General features: G+C 36.4%; 2 protein-coding genes across 4 annotated transcripts in view; one reads left to right on the top strand and one right to left on the bottom strand.

The window, feature by feature from the left end:
- LOC123009501 (autophagy-related protein 16-1) overlaps positions 1 to 22,606 on the top strand; it is a 159,128-nt gene that overhangs the window by 8,101 nt on the left and 128,421 nt on the right. The window lies entirely within an intron of this gene.
- LOC123009500 overlaps positions 7,564 to 22,606 on the bottom strand; it is a 39,049-nt gene continuing 24,006 nt past the window's right edge. Inside the window, exons 4-8 of the mRNA XM_044405871.1 lie at positions 20,813 to 21,014; positions 10,251 to 10,587; positions 9,418 to 9,662; positions 8,945 to 9,365; positions 7,564 to 8,756 (exon numbers count right to left, since the gene is read on the bottom strand). Coding sequence (XP_044261806.1) covers positions 8,235 to 8,756; positions 8,945 to 9,365; positions 9,418 to 9,662; positions 10,251 to 10,587; positions 20,813 to 21,014 — 1,727 coding nt within the window. The 3' untranslated portion in view covers positions 7,564 to 8,234. The remainder of the gene's footprint in view (positions 8,757 to 8,944; positions 9,366 to 9,417; positions 9,663 to 10,250; positions 10,588 to 20,812; positions 21,015 to 22,606) is intronic.

Raw genomic sequence — 22,606 nt, 5'->3', positions numbered from 1 at the left:
TTTTCTATTTTGCGCGGTTTACGTGCTTTTTTAACATAAGACATTTTTTTTTGCCCTAATGAGGTGGTGGTTGGTAATAAATGTCACAAAGTTTGAAAAAATCGATTTTCGAAGTTTGAAGTCTCGAATATTTTTCAAAATTTTGTTGAATTAACAATGAATACTGCAAATATTTCATGCACACCACCAGAAATCAGAGAAATCGCTCAAAACGCCGCTGAAAATCACCAACCTCTAGAAAGTAAATTGTACTAGTTTATTTTAGCACCCGAATTGGTGTTGAAATGGTTTATTAAAGCATTGGTTTTGGTGTCGAAATGAGCTTTCTTTCAGGCGAAAAATAGAAAAATAATTTTTTGATCGGTAAAAATTGCATGTTAGATTAAAATAGTATATTATATCACAAGGTAGAAAAGATTTTTTTATTTTATATTAATAATAAATGCGAGGCTACAAATATATTTTGTGTTTTATATAACATTTTTTTCACTATACTTATTACTCAGAAATAACTATAACTTTGAAATAACTATTATTTTTGTTATTTCACTATTACCTACAGGAATTAATGACTTACCTGACTTATTGTTATTAGCTTAAGTTGGAAGTATTTTTAATTCTTATCGTAAATGTGGTGATGTCATTTTTGTACTTCTGAATAACAAAAACTGGAAAGAAAAAACTAAAAGTGTTAAAATGTGTACTACTGCCGGAATTATTTCAACACAAAATAAACCCATTTGTGGTTTTGACAGTTTTGACATAGACAGAAGTATTAGAGGTGGAATTATTCTGATGTTTTTTAATGAGGATGTTTAAGGTTCAGTTTCGTAATCGTATTTAAAAAAGCTTTAAATTAAATATTGTTTAGATTGTGCTGATTACAGATCTGTTGACAAAAATTTTGCATTCTAAACCAACATTAATTTTAACGTTTCTTTAAATCGATTATGAAACTGGTCCTTTGTCTTTTTTGTTTGATTTTGCTTTACTTTTATCTCGAAATACTTGCGTTAGTATACTTGTAATGTAACAGTTTTGTTTAATTTATTTTTTATAGTTATAATATTCTAGTCATATGGGAATCAATGGAATACTCTCCAATAGCGGTGTTTACCCACCTCTAATACATTATTACCCTTGGTGTATAATGAAAATGATTATTGACTACTAGGAGAGAAGAACAACTTTAAAAAACAACTTTACAACCTCTCGACAAATTAAATAATGGTACCTTTTACAACTAGTAGTGAGAAAAAATAAAATAAAATGCTTTCTCTGGTGATGTTTTTCTGAAAATGGCTAAAATAGGCAACCCTGTCTCGAACAAAGGGTCATTACTTATCTCCTCTGATTAGATTTGTGTAACATCGTAATTCTCCACAATCCGTTTCCTCGTGTTCCACAGCCGGCGGCTCATCCTTAACGAACCGAAACTAAGAAGTCGATAATTTGCCACATTTCATGCAAAACATCTAAATAGCAGTCTCTTCCATGCACATCGTGACGTCTTCCACCGGTGCTCTCGTCCCACAAACCGTCGATTTTTCGCACGAAAACGTTATAATATACATTTAAATATTTGAAGGAAGTGCAAAAGATGACGTTGCATGCGTGGAGATGTAAAACGCGGGACCCAACAGGTGTCAGACGGGTTAATTTATTGCAGCGTGCTGTAATCTTCATTAACTCCCGGCCAGCAAATGAACGACTCGTTTATATGCTCATAAGTATAATAAATAAATGTCGTGGATGGGCCGCTGGCCCGGAAACGGGGTTGACTTCATACAGGGTGGCCCAGTCGTGAGAAAATTCGAATTGGCGATGATCGTAAATGTTTTAAAGCCGTAATGAAATAAATTAGAGCAAGAATGGGGATGGAGAAAAATTCAATGACAGTTTTATGGAGAAGTGGCGCCGATATTTCGAAGAATAAAACTCTGTGGTTTTATTAAATTATTTATTTATTTTACAGGTAATTAAGTTTTTATTGATTTGTAATTATTGACAAAACCGGATAAAGTCCGGATTGAATAATTTTACATAAATCACTCGGTGATAGGACAAATATTTACTTGACCACAGTTTGTGATTTGTTGACTCGAATTCATCCGAATTTTTAAGGTATTCGGTAAAATTCGCCTAACTTTATTGTAGGGTGCCTACTATAAAACACTATTTTAATAGCGCCACGATAAAACCAGACATATTATTAAACGTGTGTAAATAAAAGTGAAATATAACCTAATTAAAAGCAACTGCGTTTTGCAATGAAATATAATGTGCTATAAAATTGACTAAAATTAAAAGAATTAGTTTAAATTTAGATGGGAATATGTATTTAGTCTGCATATCTAACAATGTGGTAGAAGTTGAATAAAATAAAATTGCAAAAGTTGATTTTAATGATGTTAACTCAAACAGAAATGTACAAATGCCAAAAGGAATTCTCATATTTAAATGTTGGTAGTTTGAAAATAAAAATACTAACTTACAAAATTGCATACACTTTGTTTTTACTTTTTTAGTTTTTGCTTTAGTGAATATATGTATAGCGAACATTTCATTAAATGGTCTGGGTGAAACGAAACGCATTTCCTTCATAAAAAGCATGATTAATAAATGTTTTCATGCAGTATTGAAAATATGAAAAATTTGTAGTATCACTTGAAATTGAAATTTGTAGGGAAATATTTTTCAGTTAGCACATTGTTTTAGAATTTGATTACGAACATATAACCAGGTGAGTCACACCCAAAACACCTTTTTCTGATTAAATTAAAATTATGAAATGTATAAAATACATTACATAATAAGTACTAACCTTACTAGGAAAAAAACATTAACAAAAATTTTAATTTATTTCAAATTAATCTGTTAGGACCTCCAGTCTAATTTATGATTTGATAAGTTGGAATAATAATAAATTTCCGAAAAAAAAGGCTCAAAATTTTAATAACTAAGCAAATTTACAACCACGTTAACGTTAACAATGTTTACAAGCCGATTTTATGACAAATACCATAGAATTTGTCCACACTGATGCAGTCTTTTGTGGAAGAATTTTGAGATTGTACCGTGCCATTAAAAAAAAAATCAATTAGAGTAGGCGACAATTAATATTCTACAGTTGGCCACAATTTTTGCTGGAAATTTTCCACACAAAACTGGAAGTGAAAATGACCATTCACCATTTTCATCTTGTACAGCATTTTTGTAATAACTTGCAACAATAAAAAATGTCTGCTCTAAAGCTAACATTATTTCACTCAAAATGAAAAAACCCAAACTTGTCAAAGTTTCCGCTGACATTTGATGTGCTTAACAACGTAAACTAGTAACCGTTTCTACGAAAACGATTCACAAACAACCTTTGATAATTTTATTGTGGAAATTCAACTTTTTTCAATGCTCATAAAAGATCGTAAATGGGCAGGTATAGTAAAAAATAGCGTTTAACACTCGTTTATAAGCGCCTTTAAAACACTTACGACGTTAAAGCACTCCGCTGACGCATTGTGTTCTTAAACCCGTCGTGCGTGTTTTAAAGGCTTGTTTATAAACTAGTATTATAATATATTATTATCGTACATGCATTATATCTAACCGTCTTACTTCAACCTTGTGTCTTCAATTTTTAAATGAAAATGTACCACTACCACTGCTCGATGAAGTTTCCTTAGCAGTTAGATTTTATTGTTGGTTAAAACATTATGGTGCACCATAATACCAGTGAAAAATTTTTTGAATGAAAATTTTCCTGAGAGGTGGATTACCTTACATCATCAGTTCTGAATTGGTTAGATTTAGAAAAAGGTTAACGCAATTCTGAAAATGTAACTCGTTTTTAGGCTGCTGTGATTCTATACTAAACCGCGCGAATGTGTGTTTTGAACTAGGAGGCAACCCATTTGAGCATATTTTGTGACTACAGATGTTGAAAATATCATGCTTTACAATAATATTCGTTTTTAGTAAAGTTTGAATGATAAATTTTAGTTTTTTCTATCAATAACTTGATAACGAAGGACAATCGGGAAATTTTCTACTCTTAATTTTCGATTTATGTTAGGCTCTTAAAACAAAGCCCAGAAGCACGGCCGTCCATTTTGAGACACCTTGCCTATGTATAGGCAAAATAGCGTTAAGTTATGGGAATAATTAATTAAGGTAACAGTGAAAAATATCATAGGAGTAAACAATTTCAAAATTGGACAAAATCTTCTTTTATTTGAAGACATGGAGCTGTAGATTTTGCTACAATTTTAGTTTAATTAAAAAGAGGTGTTTGGGGGATGCTGATAAAACTTGATTTACCGGATTTGATTATATTTTTAGATATATATTTTTACTTTATTTTCAATTACTTCTTAAGTGTAATTATGTTTGCTGCTGTTATTCAAGACTAATTGCTTAAAACGTTCAACAAGCATTTACATTTGTAAATCCTGCTTCGATTGCAAGTTGCACGAACCCAATATAAATAGACGGCCATAATTCAGTGGACCGACTTAGGCGATTTCAAATAGAGAGAGGATAACTCTAGGTGATATATTTGTTACAAATACATCGTTGAATAATTCATGACGAAGCTCTGCCACGTACTCATAAACTCTGCCACTAGGAAAAATCATGATGTGGCAAGAATTTCATTTGGGAAGTGCGTTTCTCGCTTGCTTAAGAAACTATCGGGTGTCTATGCGTGGAGTTTGTGTTGACGTAATCTCGACATTTATTAATTTAACGAAAATGATATAAGTGCTTCGAGGGTGTTGTAATGTCAGCTTCTGTCATATTTAATTTAATTCGGAAAGTTTGCTAGCTAGATTCCCAAGTTTGAATTTTGATTAAGTAAGTGTGGTGATGGAGGCAACGAGCCGGGAAGTTCCAAAAGAAAAATATCAAATTTTTTGACTGCAGAGTATTGTCTAAAATTTATTTCATAATGACTTTTTTTTGTACAGGTACACTAAAAAAATGTTTTTTCTTAGATATTTTAAAAATTGTTGATTTTTACTTAATTGAAACCTGTTGAATTATAGAAAAAAATCAGGTCAAGTCAAGTTATTGTTGATAAAATAGAACAACAGATTTGGAATCCAAGCTTCTAACTGCTTTTGTTTTAAGTTTGTAAATTTTTTATGTATTATTCTTAGAACTGTCAAAAGCGTTAGAAACTCGATATGGTATACGAGTTTTGGTGTTTTGGGAAAAATTTTGTAGTCTTTCTACATCTATAAAATTCTGTCTTAATGAAGTACTGTTCGCGGAAATGATAATCTAGTTACTTTAATAATAACCTCAATGGGGTTATATTTTATGCTGGTAGCTTCCCGAAACTTTGGCTACCGTTCGCCAGAGGCCAGTGTAAAAAAAATGTTAAAAATCAATCTTACTTAGAAGGGCTGTTTCGTCAGATAATAAATTTCTTTCACTAATTACTAATTACTTTTATTTTTTCTTTTTTCCATCCCTCTATAATTAGCAGTAGCCAAGTCGTATTATTTATACCCGCGATAATGTATCTTGTGTTTCTTCTTATTGTCATAATGTAATTACCTGCGACATAGCTGGCGGTGGCAATAAAACCCTTGCCTGAATACCAGTTAAGTCTTTATTATCGTAACATTTTTCCTCTCCACTGAAAGATTTAAAATTTACGTCGGCATCTCCCCGGTTATATTTTCGTCTCGCCGTCATATTTCCTTTTCCGGAATTGTAACAATGTTGTTTTGAGCGGTCGTAATGGCAAAAAGCACGCGTTATGTCTTTTTTCCTCAAGCACATCATCATATGTTAGTGACGTTGGGCGGAGTGATCTGAAATATCTCGCGACTATAAAAGCACTCACTGATCTGAAATAAAAACACGGAAGCGGATTTTTTTATGAGATTTGGCGTTAGGTGTGGTCTGGCCTTTGGCTAACAAATTACCTAATCTATTATCTGCGTGGGTAATTAAGATTTACACAAATGCACGAGAGGATTGTGTGTACATAGAGGTTGAGCATCTGCATAAATCAATCATCGGTTAGGCGATGCCTCGGCGGGTATATATCAAACTCTCGTTTAACACGACTTCAAACAGTTAGACGAGTTTTTTACCAAACAAGGGAGGAGAAGAAAAATGTTAAATAACCGTTGAGAAATTGATAATTTTTGATTTTTTCTTTGAGGTTATTTACGGCGGAGTTTACGACAAACGCAGTGACATGTCATTAAAGGTCAACGTTTATAGCATCTTCACTTAATTAAATGATTACATTCCGTCTACTCCCTGACATGAAATACTACCAGTGTGGTCTCACCTTTTAAAATTCCTCAAGTCTGGATCGATACTCCAAGTTTAACAATAGAAGTTTCACCAAAGTTACTAAAACAGAAATTTTCTACACAGATTCTCGACTAAACAAGGTGCTTCCACAATTTACAAGGTTAATTGATAAAAGGGATATGTTTTTGATGTTATGGCGGGGCTTGTTTATTTCAACTTGGGTGAAACTAGTCAAAACTGTTTAACGTCGAGTTTGGACGCTCATGTCTGCGTCGAGCGTTTTCGATTGTGGTGAATACCAAGCTTCCACTGAAAATGGATAATTGTTACACTCGTAAAATAAATGATTGGTGAACTTGAAATAGTTTTTTTATTATGCCTGCATCATAATCCAAAATTAAAACAAGCTGCAGCGTGCGTAATTTGGCCTTTATAGCACGCTGAATTTTAAAGTTGTCTAGGTAACAAGCAATAGTGAAATGTCTGGACCAATTACAACGTGAAAAATGTGCTTAACAACGTAAACTAGTAACCGTCTCTACGAAAACGATTCACAAACAACCTTTGATAATTTTATTGGGTAAATTCACATTTTTTCAATGCTCATAAAAGATCGTAAATGGACAGGTATAATAAAAAATAGCGTATAATACTCGTTTATAAGCGTCTTTAAAACACTTACGACGTTAAAAGCACTCCGCGGACGCGTCGTGCTCTTAAAACCCGTCGTGCGTGTTTTAAAGGCTTGCTTATAAACTAGTATTATAATATACTATTATTTGATAAATTTTATTACCAACATATTATAAAATGTCTCGCTAAAGGTTTTATTTTTTTTAATAACATATTAAACAATCACGGTCAAGGACTTAGTGAAAGATGTTTTATATAGGTAGTTATTTCACTAACACCTCAAATAATAAAACAGAATATTATTATTGTTTTTGCTTTTAAATTCACTCCTAATTGGGATTCATGAAAGAGTGTTGAATGAATTGAATCAAAATAAAAATAAAAATTCGTTAGTTTACTAATGAGTTATTATGGAATTGTTATTTTTGCACAAGTTTTATGAAGCATCTAATTTAAATTTGAAAAAATTTAGTAGTTATTATAAGCAGCACTAAAAATAATAATTAAACCCGTGATTATTGGCAATATGGTTCTTTTAATGAAGAGGATGTTATATATTATATTGTGAGTGGTAATGCCTCAAGCTTGATTTAATTTTACGATTATTGTTTTAACCATTCTATTAATTTTTTGAAGTGGGTTGGAAGTAAAAACTCATCTCATTCAATTCATATATTTAGAAAAGTCAGAATTTATAACTGAATACATTCAGCGCATAACTTATAAATAGTATAAAATTATAATAATTACCTAAATATAAAAAATATATGGTATTTGTTAAAAATTATTTAAAGGCGATTAAGCATGGATGATTTTGCAAGTCGATGAGCAAAATCGTCCAGACGTTGCACTCAAGAAACTAGGACAAGCAGTTTTAAATAGCATTCATTCGTCACCATTCGTCCATATTGCAGTTGAATAATTAAAAAATAAATGAGTTAATTATAAAAAAATAAAATATAGATTCATTCACGCTAGATCGTCCTAGAGTCCATTCGTGCGTCTCGCCCCTTTAATAGAAAAAAAGAGTAACGTTTCACAAAAAAATTAAACGCTGACCTGAACCTCAAGCTTAACACAAACTGCAAAACGTTACTAAAGATTTTTCCTATGAGAATTTTTTAAATAAAATTACCTAAACGAGTATTATTCTAATACGTTTGCGGTGTTTTAAGATCTGGCATTGCAATACAGAAGAGATTTCGACGACGCGTCCGCGACTAAAACGTCGATAGCCGCTCTCGACACGTCCCGAAAAATCGCAGGTATATTTACGCGCGAGTTAGGGTCCGTACGGCGCTGTACAATAATATCACACGCGATTTCGGTTAGAAGCGGCGGGAGTGGTTATAACCGGATTCGTAGAGTTTGCAAAGGCTGTCGGTACGGCCGGAGCTCAGTCCCGAGGGCAAGCTCACGCTGACTGACATTCCGTCGTTGAGTTTGTTGGACCTTCGCCTTTGCCAGATAAAGGTCCACAAGGCAATGATGAGGAGTTGGGCCGAGAGAAAAACAGCACCGGCGACGATCAAACCGGCCATGTTTATGCATACGCCGGACTCGTTGGGGATGAAGACGGCCTCAGAGTCCAGGGATCTGTTGGCGTCGCGTTCGAAGCCGAATTTGTCGGTGATTTGGATGGATTGGACGAGGAGGAGGTCGTCGTGGGGGTCGGTGGAGCGGCGACGGCGACGTCGACCGTAGGAGACAACAGAGCGAAGGTCACCGGAGGATTCCTCCTGGTCGCATTGCACAGGCTCGCAAGTGGGCATACAGGGGGTTACCAACGCGCGAAATTGGACCACTTCGGACGACGGGAACTTGAAGGCGTCGAAGTGCGACAAGAGAATCTGGAATAAGATAAAAAGAAATTTTAAATTTCGCCCTAAACGACAGTTTGCTAATTACACGCGTTTTAATCTTTGATCAGTTTAATTAAACTCCCAAATGTCCGAAAACTAATCTTAAAGTAGCTCCACCCTTCGATCAATTTAAATATTGTAAAAGTGCTCCGCCTCTTGAGTATTTAATTACATACCTTGCCAGATTCGGCTGATTTGTAAATAGGACCCATGATGAAATGATCGGTGGGACACCCATCCGAGTCTATAAGAACGATTTCGCTGGAGTCAACACCATCCATCGCTACCAATTCTCTGACGAAGATTTCGTAAGGGCTGTTCTTATCCATGATTTCGAAACGAAGGGCTAGAGGATCGCCGACTTCAGCTGATGGCATGACATCTCCACCGGAGCGATCGGTGATCTTCATTGCAACGTTAGGAGAGTCGACGGTGACTTCTTCAGAGAGGGCCGGTTGGATGTCTCCGTGGACACCTAAATCGACTTCATTGGTCACACTTTTGTTAGTTAGGTCGTACTGGCATGTCACGGCAAGTCCGAGGTCTGAGCTGGTGACTATCTTGTCATGATGTTGAATCACCACGTCGTTGATATATCTGTGGGAAAAAAAAAATTGAACTTGCGGAAAACACCAAAAAACGAGCTTACCTCCCAAGTCCATTTTTCCGCACGTTACACTCTAAATTGTCGTAAGCCATCGATAATTCAAATTCGAGGCTATTATTGACGTCGCGTACGCAAGAATTTGGACTTCCTTTAGCGTAGATTTTTCCATCGAAAAGCTTGGATGTTTGTATCCGAGCCACCATGTCTCCCGACCGACAGTCTATACTAACGTTGTAGCACGAGCTCAATTCGTACGTTGCCGCCTCGGGGACCTCCAAATAAGGATCCTGCAGGACGAGAACGAATGTTAACATATCACACAGGAGCTAAATATTCATGAAGCTTATTTAAAGCGGCATGAGTGACAAGACGATGAGATTTTATTAGTAGGGGACCGGTTTAGGGTTGTTGCAAAAATTCGATTGAATTATCATCAGCGGCGGATGTGGTTGCCGTGAGAAATCTTAATATTCATATTATCTCCACAAAAGCGAAGTGATATCATTTTGGTTTTTAATTGCTCGGTAAATATTCATGAGATGGGATATATAAGGAAGGTCGAGGTGGATTTTTGGTGTCGGTATAATGGAGATGTGCAGGAAGTGGAGCTGAGATTTGAATATTAAAGAAATAAATATGAACAGGTGACACGGAACTGGCCATGGGAGTGGACTAGTTTGCGTTTTTTGAGTGAATAAAATTTGCAACATTGTGTTTGAAAGAAAAAGTTCCGCTTTAAATTAAAATTGATTTTTCCAAACTCTGAAAGTCCCATTTTTCACAACATTTAATAATCCAATTTTTCTGTTCTTTCTTCACATTTTTATTTGGAAAGCCGACGTGATGTGATAGAACGTGTTAGATAAGGCACCAACCTGTATGTCTGCAAGAGTGGCACGCGAGTGATGACTGAGCCTGCAGACCATCTCTCCCGTGTCACCGTAATCGTACGAATGACACCTGTAGGGCGAGTTGAGACACAACTCTCTGCATTCATCAACCGACCCGACGTCTTGGTAGACCGAGTCGACGGTTTTGAGTATTCTGCCGTTCAATTTCTTGAATTCACAGAGTTTGGAAGGCTCTTCGACGCAATTATTTTCCATGTAGTCGTATCCATCAGCGGCTAGGAAGGCGGAACTTCCAGCGAGGGTGAGCCTATCTAAAGCTGATAGTTCACAATCGCCTGTTGCGTTATTGTAGTTCGCCGATCTGTAACAAGAGATTTATTGAAATAAACGACAGTGGGCATATTTGATAAGATAATGGTCGGTGATTGCGGCGCTGAAGCTTTGTAAGGTCCGAATGGCAGGCGATCCATCTTGGGATCGTGCTTTACATATGTAGACATGTACGGGCAGTTAGTTTAATGCCCGCCATTATTCCCCGGCTAAATAGACTATAACTCTTGGTTTTTTCTTTTAATAAGTGTTGTTTGATGGGCGCGGATCGCTCACGATGGATTATGGTCATTGTCCCATCTCATCCGGAGGATTGATGGGACCGGAACTGCCCAGTCCATCACGAGCAACTTTGTGATAAATTATTTATCACCGGACAACAACCTTATTACCATTGGGCTTTACACTTGTTAATCACAGACTAACGACATGAAAAACCAAGTGTTGGGGGCTATTTATGGCCGAGCATTGTCTCGCCCTAACAGGCTCGATGCCATGTTAGGGCTCCAACGATGAAGATGCTGCGTTCAGCACTACATAACCTAAGGCATTATCTTTACGTGATTCGAATGCCCTTTCCCTTTCGCGTTATAATTAAGTGAAAGCTAAGAACTTTGTATAAAAGGCGGCGAACGGACCGGAATTATCTGATGCGTAAATCTTAATATTGTCAACTTAGTGGAGCGAACCAACATACAATATGTGGTTGCGACGCTCTAAAGGGTATTGTCTACACTTTCACATAAGCAATAGTATTGAAATGCCATTTTAAATTGGATTGATTGTACGATATGGCAGCGCCTAGCCGACGCTTATGGTTATGAATAGGCTACTATGACGACATAGAGACTCTTGTTAGAATACAATCGCCAGATACTGAATCAACAACACGTGAAGCTGTATCTAATTGTCTCAATTCTAATTACTTAACGCCTTTTGGAAGAGAATGAAATAAGTCTACTTGTTGGCATTTTTTTAAATGAATAATTCATGTAAAGCGCTTTTGATTTCGTGACACAAACAATTTGTTTAACTAACTACCACTTTACCGGAAAGATCGTGAATAGATTAAACTCGTGAGTTAATTAACCTTAGTTACTGAGGTGTTACTCTACACAATTATTGTAACATCTGACCAAGACTTAAAAAAATTGAAATTTGAATTGTTTTCAAGACTATTCTTTTTTTGACAATATAATGTTTGCTACATTGTCGAAAGTCTAGCTTATCTTCCTTCCTATTATTTTTTTTATTTGTTATTTTTTGCAGTCTATCTATAGATAACATGTTATATTTTTTATGTAGGTTTATACTTTTTATAAAAATTGTTTTTTTGATGGTCAATAACACTTCAAAATTACTTAACTGCTTATAATTTTTATGTAGATTGTTACATTTTTCAGTTTTTTTTTTTGGAATTTAAATGAAACTATACATACGAGTACAACCATATCACAATGCTGTTCATGTCATAAGCGTTAAAAAATAACGATAAGACTTATGTTGTCATGTTGTGAAATGGGTCAATATTGTTCACGAGATCCGTCATCAGCAGCCCTGCAAATATCTGTTTTGTTCTAAACGTGTTTGTGATTGACACAGCTCTGGGAAGTTCTCAATTCTTGCGATTGTGCACCGATCTATCATCAATTTCACTCTCAATGCCTTGAATATTCCCATCTAATTGGCGTTTTACTTTTGAATTTTTGATGGGCCGCAGTCACGCCACTACTCATGAGAACTTGCATCGTCGATTTGCGAAATCGATAGTACGGATAATTGTGGTACGAGATGAGATTTCCATTTCTTCCGCGCACCAGATCGTGCTTTAGAACGTGAAAATATCTTCCGATAACGTGCAATTGAACGTTACGAGTGGCTTGTGATTTGTTAATCGAAATGGGAGTTTTACGTCGAACGACGTTTGTGCATCTACATGACAGTAGCAGCAACAACGTGAATATGACAGGCCATCATTTCATTGCGGGCATAATTCATGCCGCGTACAACGAACTCGCTTTTATCGCCGACAATGACGGCGGGAAAGACAGAGCTTTTCGACGACGAGGAGTTGCACAAAAGTGAATGACTAGACAGTAATCGCGAAAAGGACGTTGTCGAGATATTATTTACGCATATTATTACAGACGGTAAAGTATTTATTATCTCGGAGACGTGTGTGTAAGCTCGAGACACACGCTTTTTCTCTGCCACCGTAATTTATGGGCATTTTTACATCACTGTACACCTGTTACTGGCGTCGATTACCACCTAGAAGCCTATAATCTGCAAGCCGCACCACCGAAAGCGCAATCGAAAATTATAACTGCCCAAACATAGCACAACACGGTAATAGACACTTAAACAGACATCTTAAACGCTGCCTAGTCTGCAGAACACAAAAAACTAAAGTGAATTATTTTATTTAATTTTCTCAAAGGAATGTTAATTGACAGACAAAAGAAACTTTTTCCGTAAATGTTACGGGAAAAAATTGTAGGAAAATTCTTTGTATTTATGCCAAAAATGATAAAAAATAAAAATGTGAAATTACTGAAAAATATGACACATTTATTTTAATAATTATTTATTTAATTCAATATTAAAAAAATACGAATTTCAATGTTGATAAGTATCTATAAAAAACAATAACACGAAAGGGGAACTCATATTTTACAATGTTTTTAATAGTTACTTGTTTATTGCATAAAGTTGTGTTTATTTCCAATCTTTTAGACAAGCACGCAAATATTTATCTGAAATTTTTGCAATACATAAAATGAAATATGAAAATTTGCAGAAGACTATAAATTTTTATGAACTATAACAGTTTAGGAAATTTTGGCAAATTTTTTGATGTATGATGACTGCTGAGTGATAAGTAATTATAATCATCGATTACCCTATAATTGCCAATTGGTTGTCTAATTTTTTATGCTATATAAAATTATTCAAGAAAAACATTCATGTTTTTTATTTTTATAATTTGTATCAGAAACGAATAATTTTCTTTTTATTAAAAATTAATTCTGGAAGAATATCGTTAATATTCCCTTTATACAGGGTGTTTATGGTCTTGAGGTTGAAACTTAAATGAGATGATATTCACTCAAACTAAGAAAACTAATTTACTACAGGGTGATTCAGCTTAAATGACCCACCTGACCCCTCTTGGCAGACAACACATAATACATTATGTACTTATTCCTTTATTCAAAATTAAATTTTCAAAATATCGAGAATCAAAGAACGATATTTTTCGATTCATGAAACTTTCAAAATTCGAATATGAATCAAGGAATAATTGCTTTGTGTATTATAGGTTGTCTGCCAAGTGGGCTCTAATGGGTCATTTAAGCTGAATAATAATAAAACAAAAATTCACGTCATAAAAGGAAATAAATTATTTTATATTAGTTGTTTGAGAACTGCTGCTTCGGCTGCTACAATGGCCATTAGTATCATTACTTATGTTTCACCGTAAATCATAATCGCGACAACTAATTTATTATTTTAATATTTTATGTTCATATTTTGGAAAAAAAAATTAAAAAAACGAATCAATCCTATTGGAAACCATTTCGCCGGAAGAGGTTAAACAGAATATCATTGAATTTTGTTAAAAACTAAAGCAAAAGCAAATCAAATGATGACAGTGTCAATACTATGAAGTGACTTTTCTCTTTTATTGTCTTGGATACGATTTTTTTATTTGTTGCAACAATACAATTTTATCTGAACAAGGAAATAATTCCAGTGACCCTCAAACCGTTTACCAATATTTTGGAGTTAACATTCTTTATAATAAAAATTAAGTGAGTTTTTTTACTCGGTTACAGTATTTCTGTACTGTTTTATTACTAGGTCAATTTTCAAGTCAGAGACCGTAAACAGATACTAGGACAGGAATATGCATTTTTCTATAATTTGTGCTAAAAATGACTATTTACTTAGTTACTTTTTATAAAAAGTTGATTTCAAAAAAACCTGAAATGTGATGAAATACTTATGCAAATTATCTTTGGTTTTGAAACACATGAAACTAGCGGTAGAAGCAAACTTGCCAGAATTGCTACTTTTTATAATATCTCAACTCTGAAAAAATCTTGAACTATGATGAAATATGCACATTATGATGTTTTTTTTATAAAATAAATATATCGCCAGCGGTAGAAATATGTAAACTTACAGTCACCTTGTACCTCAATTGGACTTTCTTTTGTTTTTGGCTACGTTTTGAGGATTATAAACTTAAATAATAACTTGTGTTTGTTGGAACTGAGAAATGTAAAAAACTCGTGACAGCTGGATTACGTTGGGATTCCGCGGTTGTCTCTCATGTTAGCGTACGTCCATCAAGCGAAAGATGAGAATTTTGATTGAATTAAGTAATTAAGTTTCGGTTGACATGAAAAACTTTGTGAAGAACTAGATTTGATTATAGCCATGTAGTGATTATTCAGATTAATCATGATATTTGAACCGGTTTGAGTTTGTTTTCCGATCATGATGAGTTGTAAAGAAAATGTTAAATATATTACAATTTTTCTCCGCTTCAACAGAACTAAACCGGTCATGTGTATAAAATGTGAAAAACACACCAGATATAAACAGGACTTAATTAATAAGATAATCATTGAATTGCTTTCGAACAGATTTCTGATTAATAGTCTTTGAAGTTTGCGCTTCCCAATACCGGGAATAACACAACTGTCATTGCAATAATGTTGCGTTTACCGTACGTGTGCTAGAGGGTCATGGCAAACGAATTTTTCACCACCAACCCCGTAATTAGCCACTTATGTTTGCCGTTATCTTAATAAGCGACAGACGACCTTTTGACGTTTATTCGGGAAACGGGCGGAAAAATTTCCAGGTGGCGATATAGTCGCTAGAATGCGCAGGTAATCAGCCGTATCGGGCAGATTGTTGGCTCGGAACCGACCAGGGTGGTTGTATTGTTGAGATGCAAAGCGTGTGTGTTTAGTGTCATTGGGTTGGCAATGACGAGCCACACAGGCAGCTCCTAACTGCGAGTCACGTTCGAGACGGAGAAGTAATATCGACGATGACATAAGAGCTATAGATGGGACGTCGCGACGCCCCGAGCTACTTGTTTGAGGGAAGTTTAAGCCCCGGGTTCAAACTTGAGGTTAAGGAAACTTTCCATCCTGGTTTCAGAAAGGTTTTGACACGTAGATAGTAGATTTTCTCATTATAAAGCCATACAAAAAAGAGGCTCATTTTTAAGATAATTGGCCAATCAGTTAGCACTTGGCTTAATTTCTATGATTTGTGTAAGTATCTCGTTACCTTGTTAAAGACAATACAGCCACTTAACTGGTGATATTTTGAACACCTTTTGGAGTTAATGATAATCTTTCGTGTGAGAAAAAACGCCTTCGAGGGTAAACTCCTTAAACTAAAAAACCAGTTGTGCAAAAAACCATAGTTGGTTAAAAACCGACAAGAATTCCAAATTAATATGTACAGCTTCGGCCTTGTCTCGGCATGCTGGAGGAATTGCACCGGTCGAGTAAAAAAATTCCGGGATATTTGAAGCGCTAGCTCCGGGCGCTTTTCATCACCGGATTCCGGCGAACACGCGCAGAATTACCACGGAAAAAAGTAAGTTTATGCTAACACACGACTTTGGTGCACTATTTCATGCTAATTGCCACGTTTCGTTATTAACGAGGGTACCGGTGGAAGTGCCATGTATGGTATAGTTGGTGCGATGTTTCCACCGTGTTAAGAAGTGTCCGCATGCAAATTTCGACGTTGAACGTATGCGATTATTTATGATTACAAGACGTTCGAACCATGTAATAGTGTCCAAGGGATCGCACTTGCTTTCCGCACTCTTGAAGGAGATGAGTTATGGCGGCTGCACAGGAGAATGCACACTATCGTAATTTTTTCTAAATTCAGAAATTTCCAAATTCCTATATTGTCGGCTTTAATAGAAGAGGTTAGGACGATGCGGTTACAGCAAGCATCCCAAACTTTGGTAATTATCGGGGTGGCTTGTCTTGCAAGGTTGACCTCCATAGGCGATGTAATTTAATAGTGTGAGCCGAGCTGATAACTGGGCACCCTTGTACAGAGCCACCCTGAACTAATTGCAATTAACTGATACTAGCAACGCGAGAAGGAGTCTTCATATTCTCCGATTTTTGCTCGAATTCTGGTGAAACTTTTATTAAAAAAATATTGTATTTGTTACGTGGGCCAATCGACTGGAAAAAATGAAATGAAATGTTCACCAACCGTAAATTTATTTAAAATCAAACAATAAAATCCGAGCGAATAAAAACAATACATTTATGACTGACAGTATGTAAATGTCAAATCGATATAATCCCGCCACCTGCTTCCCGCATATTTATTTTTTCCTGAAGTTTGTCCCTTTACGAGTAAACTTCGGCACATAATGAAACAGCTTTCCGCTGAAAGCGTTCTAATAATAACTACCCCAACTAAATTAGAAATCCTCGATTACCCTTAACCTCCGGAAATCTGCAAACCACAACATTGTTACACTTTCGGTTCTATAACCTCTCCGAAAAAGTAAATTACGTGTTTACCCTTAGTTTCCGCAATTACTATGCACACGCACTGCGATAAACACGTCCTGGGAATACACACCTTGACTCAATTACGCGAAATTACCAATTTATTAATCACATGGAAGATGACAATGTGACTGTGGAACGAGATACCATAATTTATGGAGCAATTAGGAAAACGCTGGTTGGAAATGACTTATCAACACTGCTGTTGGTTAAGTAGTCGCGACAATGGCGAATAGCACCAACAGGTGCTGTCCGAAGTCATCGTGATTGATATCGGAGGTATTTTACGCTCACTGGGCGGTAAATTTACCATTTAGAGAGAAAAAACCGTTCGTGTTTGGTGAATGGAGACGACAAGAAAAAAAATTAGACCATTTGTGATAGATGAAATGTTTAGAGGAAGCAACGTTGATCTTTAAGTAGAGCCCTGTGGTACGGAACGCTTGATATTGATGGTTTTCCAAATGGTTGGGGGATTTAGCTTCACTTTGAGATTATATATGTTATATATGGAATTCTAGTGTGGGTAATAAAAAAATTATAAGCCTCTAATGAGCTAAGGACTTCATGGGAAATCGTCAAGGTGTGGGGATTTAACTGGCGATGTGCATTTGAAGCAGAAGCGACCTTGTATAGTGATAGAAGAGTGTTCAACTTTGTCGTGGCGGTTTGGATCGTTCGCGTTTTCAGTATTTTTTCCTTGTTCCTCATACCGCGTTCCTCCGTAGATCCTTAACGAGTTCGTGAAGTAAATATCAGATAATTATCTGATAATTGCACGAAATTACATCACGTAAAGTAATTTGGAACTGATTTTAAGTTGGTAATATCGTCCGATTCTCGCTTATGGTTAAGAGCGAGAGACTTGGAATCGATCGATATTTTATTAAACATTGTGTTCGAACAGTGTAATCTCATTAGTAGGATTAGATCTCACTTCCGTTGTGTTTTATTTGGTCTAGTTTGTTTGTAGTCGGTGAGGGAGGTCGTCTGAAGAAAAATGCCAATCGCAAGTTTTAAGTGTAATGTAATGGCGGTGATTATTTCAGCTGCAACTGAGACATGTAAATGTAAATTACCAATAATGGCCCTGACAAGATAATGTACGAGCTATATCACATGCTAATGCACGAGACTAATCTGCAGACGCCTACACTTGCATTATTACTTTATTAGTGACGAAAGGGTCGGCAGTGACTTATGGCGATTTGGACAAGCAATCTTTAATTAATGAAAAGCGAAAATCTTTAATCAAGAAACGAATTCGACGAGCTCTTTGTAAAATGAAGGAAAGCGAAACCGGTCGTCCATTAAGGGCAACGATTGGAGGGATTCGCAATGCATTTCCGTCATCTCCGGCCGCTAAAACATCATTTTGAAGACGCGAAGTCGATCGCGATATGAAATTTATCATCTCAAACGGCAAAAATATCGTAAAAGCGGAGCCTCGTGTTGGCGCGTTATTAAATCCTTTTATGATGGCTGATTGAAGGGAGTAGATAGATTAGCTATAGATCGTCCTGATAAATGGGGCAGTCTTGCAAATCCTTCACCCGGACAAAGACAGAACGAATGCAAGAGACTCATCTCCATACAATGGCCGCGGCACGCTCGATCCTTATGCACGTCATCTACCATTGCACTAATTACTAATTACCTCCCATCAAAATGTTAATATGGTACGTTGTCGAGGCCGTGTGTGTGATAAATGTCCCGTCTCGAACTGGCAACTTGAGGACTAATTGGACTGCCCGTCGAGTACGACGCCACCTCCGCGATTTTTGCCCCACTCGACAGAGGAAATTAATTTGAATAAATTAGAAGCATAGGTGTTGGACGGAGTCACCGCGGGTGGCCATAACAACGGCTCTGACATGACCACTGTTCCAACGAGGAGGAATAAGACGAACAAAACCGCTTCCTGTAATTGAAAGAAGCGAGGGTTTGGATTCAGCCCAGAAAAATGATTCAACCGAACAGATTAAAAAGGAAAAGTCGTGAAAATCAATTACTCGCTCCGGTGTCAGTTTTAATTATCCTCGTGATTGATCGCGCATACTAGTGGCCAGACGTGAGAGGACTCAGAAGAAGAAAACAACGACGTGGACGGTTTTTAGCTTCGAACGTTCAGTCAACCGACCATTTCGAAAAGAAACGACAAAAAAAAACACAAAACAGATACAAGGAACTGATCTTGAAGCGAAAGCGATTCGCGAGAATCATAGCGCAAGAGGCAGAAAACAACTTTGTCACAGTAAATTAACGTTCTTGGTCGTATATAATTTCTTTTTAATTACTCGTATTAAGGACACAATATTTTGGCCAAATTGGAAGCAACATGGATATTGATATAGAACATCTATAGTTAATATAACTACAAGCTTTTTTGGTGCCTTTGTCGACATTCTTGTTTTAAGTGCTTAATGTTTTTAAGAATATTCTTCCAATTTTTTTTTAGCATAAATTGATGAAGTTTAGATCGTAGACTATTACCTAAGGTCACATGAGAAGAAATGTGATAATTTAGTTGTTTGCTTGATGGTAGATTATCATTAACACTGCGTTTTTTTGAGTTAAGTGTTAGTATAATAAGCTAACGAGATTCGGAACATTTTGCTTAATTGTCTTATTTAGATGGTGAAGAATGTGCCTTTTTTGGTGCTGTTGTTCCGTCAGGGTCACGTCTTTTCAGAATCTTGTTTTTTTTTGTAAATTTCTTCCAGTAGCCTTCCGAAGCGAACAATTTGTCTTTTATGAAGTTGTCCGTCCTAAGAAAAGCAATGAGTGAAGTTTCATAAAATGTCTATCCGTTAGGCCATTGAAGTTTTATTTATCGGTAGTTTGTCCGCCATTGAAAAATGTAATGACGTGTATTTACTGTAAGACACGCACGCATGCCTCCATTTGATTTGGGTGTTTTTTCTCGCGCGAATATCTCATAAACAATTTATTTCTTTTGCTTGATAATAACAATAAACCCTACCGGTCAAACTCACCAATTTAGATATCTAGAGGTGTGTTTTTTTCCGGCAAAATATTTCACTTTTTGGCAACAATAACACGAGCTGATTGAATTTCTGAGGACAAAATAACAAAACATCCGTTTTGAATTAAATGATGTCACGGTCTTTGTGACAAAAATTCGAAGACATGGCACACTCATTAGACATTAGTCACGTCCTGTTTGAAAAAAAATCCTTTTATTAACGGTGACGTTGGGATTGTTCTTGAACCGTTACATTGTTCTTGTAATTAAATAACTTGAATGTTTTGTAGGTAATTTTTGTCCCTTCGAATTAATTCCGATAATATAATCGTCCAGGAGCGAGTTTTTCACGGCTTGCGGGCCAATTCGGAAAGTTTAGTTCGCCGGAGGCTCGTAAAATCCTTCTCAGAGGAATTCCAGGTTCCCTCCGAACGTAACCATAAATAAGAATTAAAGTATCGTTTACAGAATTATAAGATTCGTTCGATAATTGCGCTGATATAAGTGCAACCGTCCGGAAATAAAAAACCAGCCCTGTTTAACAGATGATCGCGTCTCCAAGAGCACAATTGGCAAAGAGTGCTGAAATAAGTTATGGTGGCCATTAACACCGTAAATTTTAAAGTGGCAACTGCTAAAAGCCACTCTAGTGGGTGGGGATGGGAGTGGGGGTGTCTGCCAGCTTTCCTACTCACCTGCAATTGAATTCGGTTTCGCCAAGACACATTTCAAGACATTCTTGTCTCGTGGCAGCCGTCAGTTTGCTCCTGGTGTATCCTTGGAGTTTGTAGTTTTGCACTCTATCGATGCACCAAGCCCTCTCGCACGGTTTCACGCCGAGACAGTTCTTCTGAGCGTAGATTGTGAAGACAGGGAATTGCGACTTGGTGAGGGCTCCTGGAACAAGCCATAAATTCAATTCGAGTTAATAGTTGATGATTGCTCGGCCGATTACGAGCGACTATAAAATTATGAGATATTCTAATCGGCGAGCGTTTGTGAGACAGTAGTCGATCTTTCAGCCGGTTAATTGGTTACCTGTATTATCGTTATTATTCGAGATTGTACTCGTAATTCCGTACGTGCAATGAATAAATTAACGAGAGTTGTGTTGAGATAAGTGGAAGATTCTGATGTTGTTTATAATAATTTATCTAACTCGAGGAAGAAATTGGAATAAAACGAATTTGTACTTTTTTATCGTCTTGCATATGAGAACAAATTGGACGGAGACGGAATACGCATCCTATTTTCATTTTCAACTTAATAACTTCCACTTTAAAGTCATGCCTGGTTTCACATAGACAGTAATAAAACACCCCGAGTGGCTGTCAGAAAAGGCATTGCTAATGGTTGCACTGAACGGAGATTGAAAAATATTTTCAAATCATTTCTCATTAGCTTGCAGAAAGAAAACAACAACCGGGAAATGGAATATCAGGGAACAAACGATACGACAATTGTTGACAGAAGTTTTTTTTGTAATTTTTGATTCTCCATATCTTTAGGTACATACCACCTTCTGAATAAATGGCAGAGCATAAAATTTTTACTGGAAAAACATAAAAAATTGAACGTTTTGAGTGTTTCTAGATTTTTTATGAGTTTCTAAAAACGGCTTTGCTTAAGTAAATTGACTTTCGTTTCGGAGAGATGGGATATGAGTGAGTAACATCTATGACAATGCCGGCTGCCTCCGACGGAGCATTTACCTTTTAGTATTTTTGTTCAAAGAGACCGTGGCGATAAATCCACACTTTATCGAGTAAAACGGCCTCCGGTGTCAAAGGCCAACCTTTATGTGTACAAATGTGCTTAATACCCGAGGTTACTGTCTTGTTAATTACCGATGATAAATAATCCTTTTGTTTAAGCGGCCGTCTTTTCTCACGCGTGTAACTTTTTGGTCCTCGAAAAACAAAATCAACAGGTGTGAATCGCCTTTTTGTTTAATTAACGTCCGATCGCCGTTGTGAAGAAAAAATCTGTGATGCTTCACGCTTGCTTGGAGTCCCTCAGGGCTCGATATCGTGTCCACTTTCCCTTCGCGAATTTCTCGCAATCGTCTTTAATGGGATTGTCGAGTGTTAAAGCCGATTGCGTGCCTTACATTACCGACCTCTCGTGGAAAGTAAAAACGCGGAAATGCATCGGCGTCAAGTTGCAGGCAATCACGGCCAAGAAAGCCGTATAATTTAGGTACAACACAAGTAGTGGGTTTGGAGCAAATCTGAACTGCTTAGATCATTCCAATTCTCTAACCTACAACACGTACTGCATCTGGCCGTAATGATGCACGGTTTACATTGAGATTGTAATGCACGAGGCATCGTTTCCACGTTATTTACCATCTTGAAAAATACCACAAGGGAAACGGATTATGCAAGTGTATCACGTTCGCGGAGCGGCTTTGCGATCCGGTGGTCAATTTGATTTTTTGTAAATAATAAAGCGGCAATTTACAAGTACAGCGCTGCTAACTCGAGATT

This window comes from Tribolium madens, unplaced genomic scaffold (assembly GCF_015345945.1).
Source record: "Tribolium madens isolate multiple individuals breed KSU strain unplaced genomic scaffold, Tmad_KSU_1.1 Scaffold_7;HRSCAF=85;Tcas5.2_LG10, whole genome shotgun sequence".
Lineage (NCBI taxonomy): Eukaryota > Metazoa > Arthropoda > Insecta > Coleoptera > Tenebrionidae > Tribolium > Tribolium madens.
The sequence above is the reverse complement of the archived record's forward strand: the minus strand, read 5'-3'. Positions and strand labels throughout refer to the sequence as shown.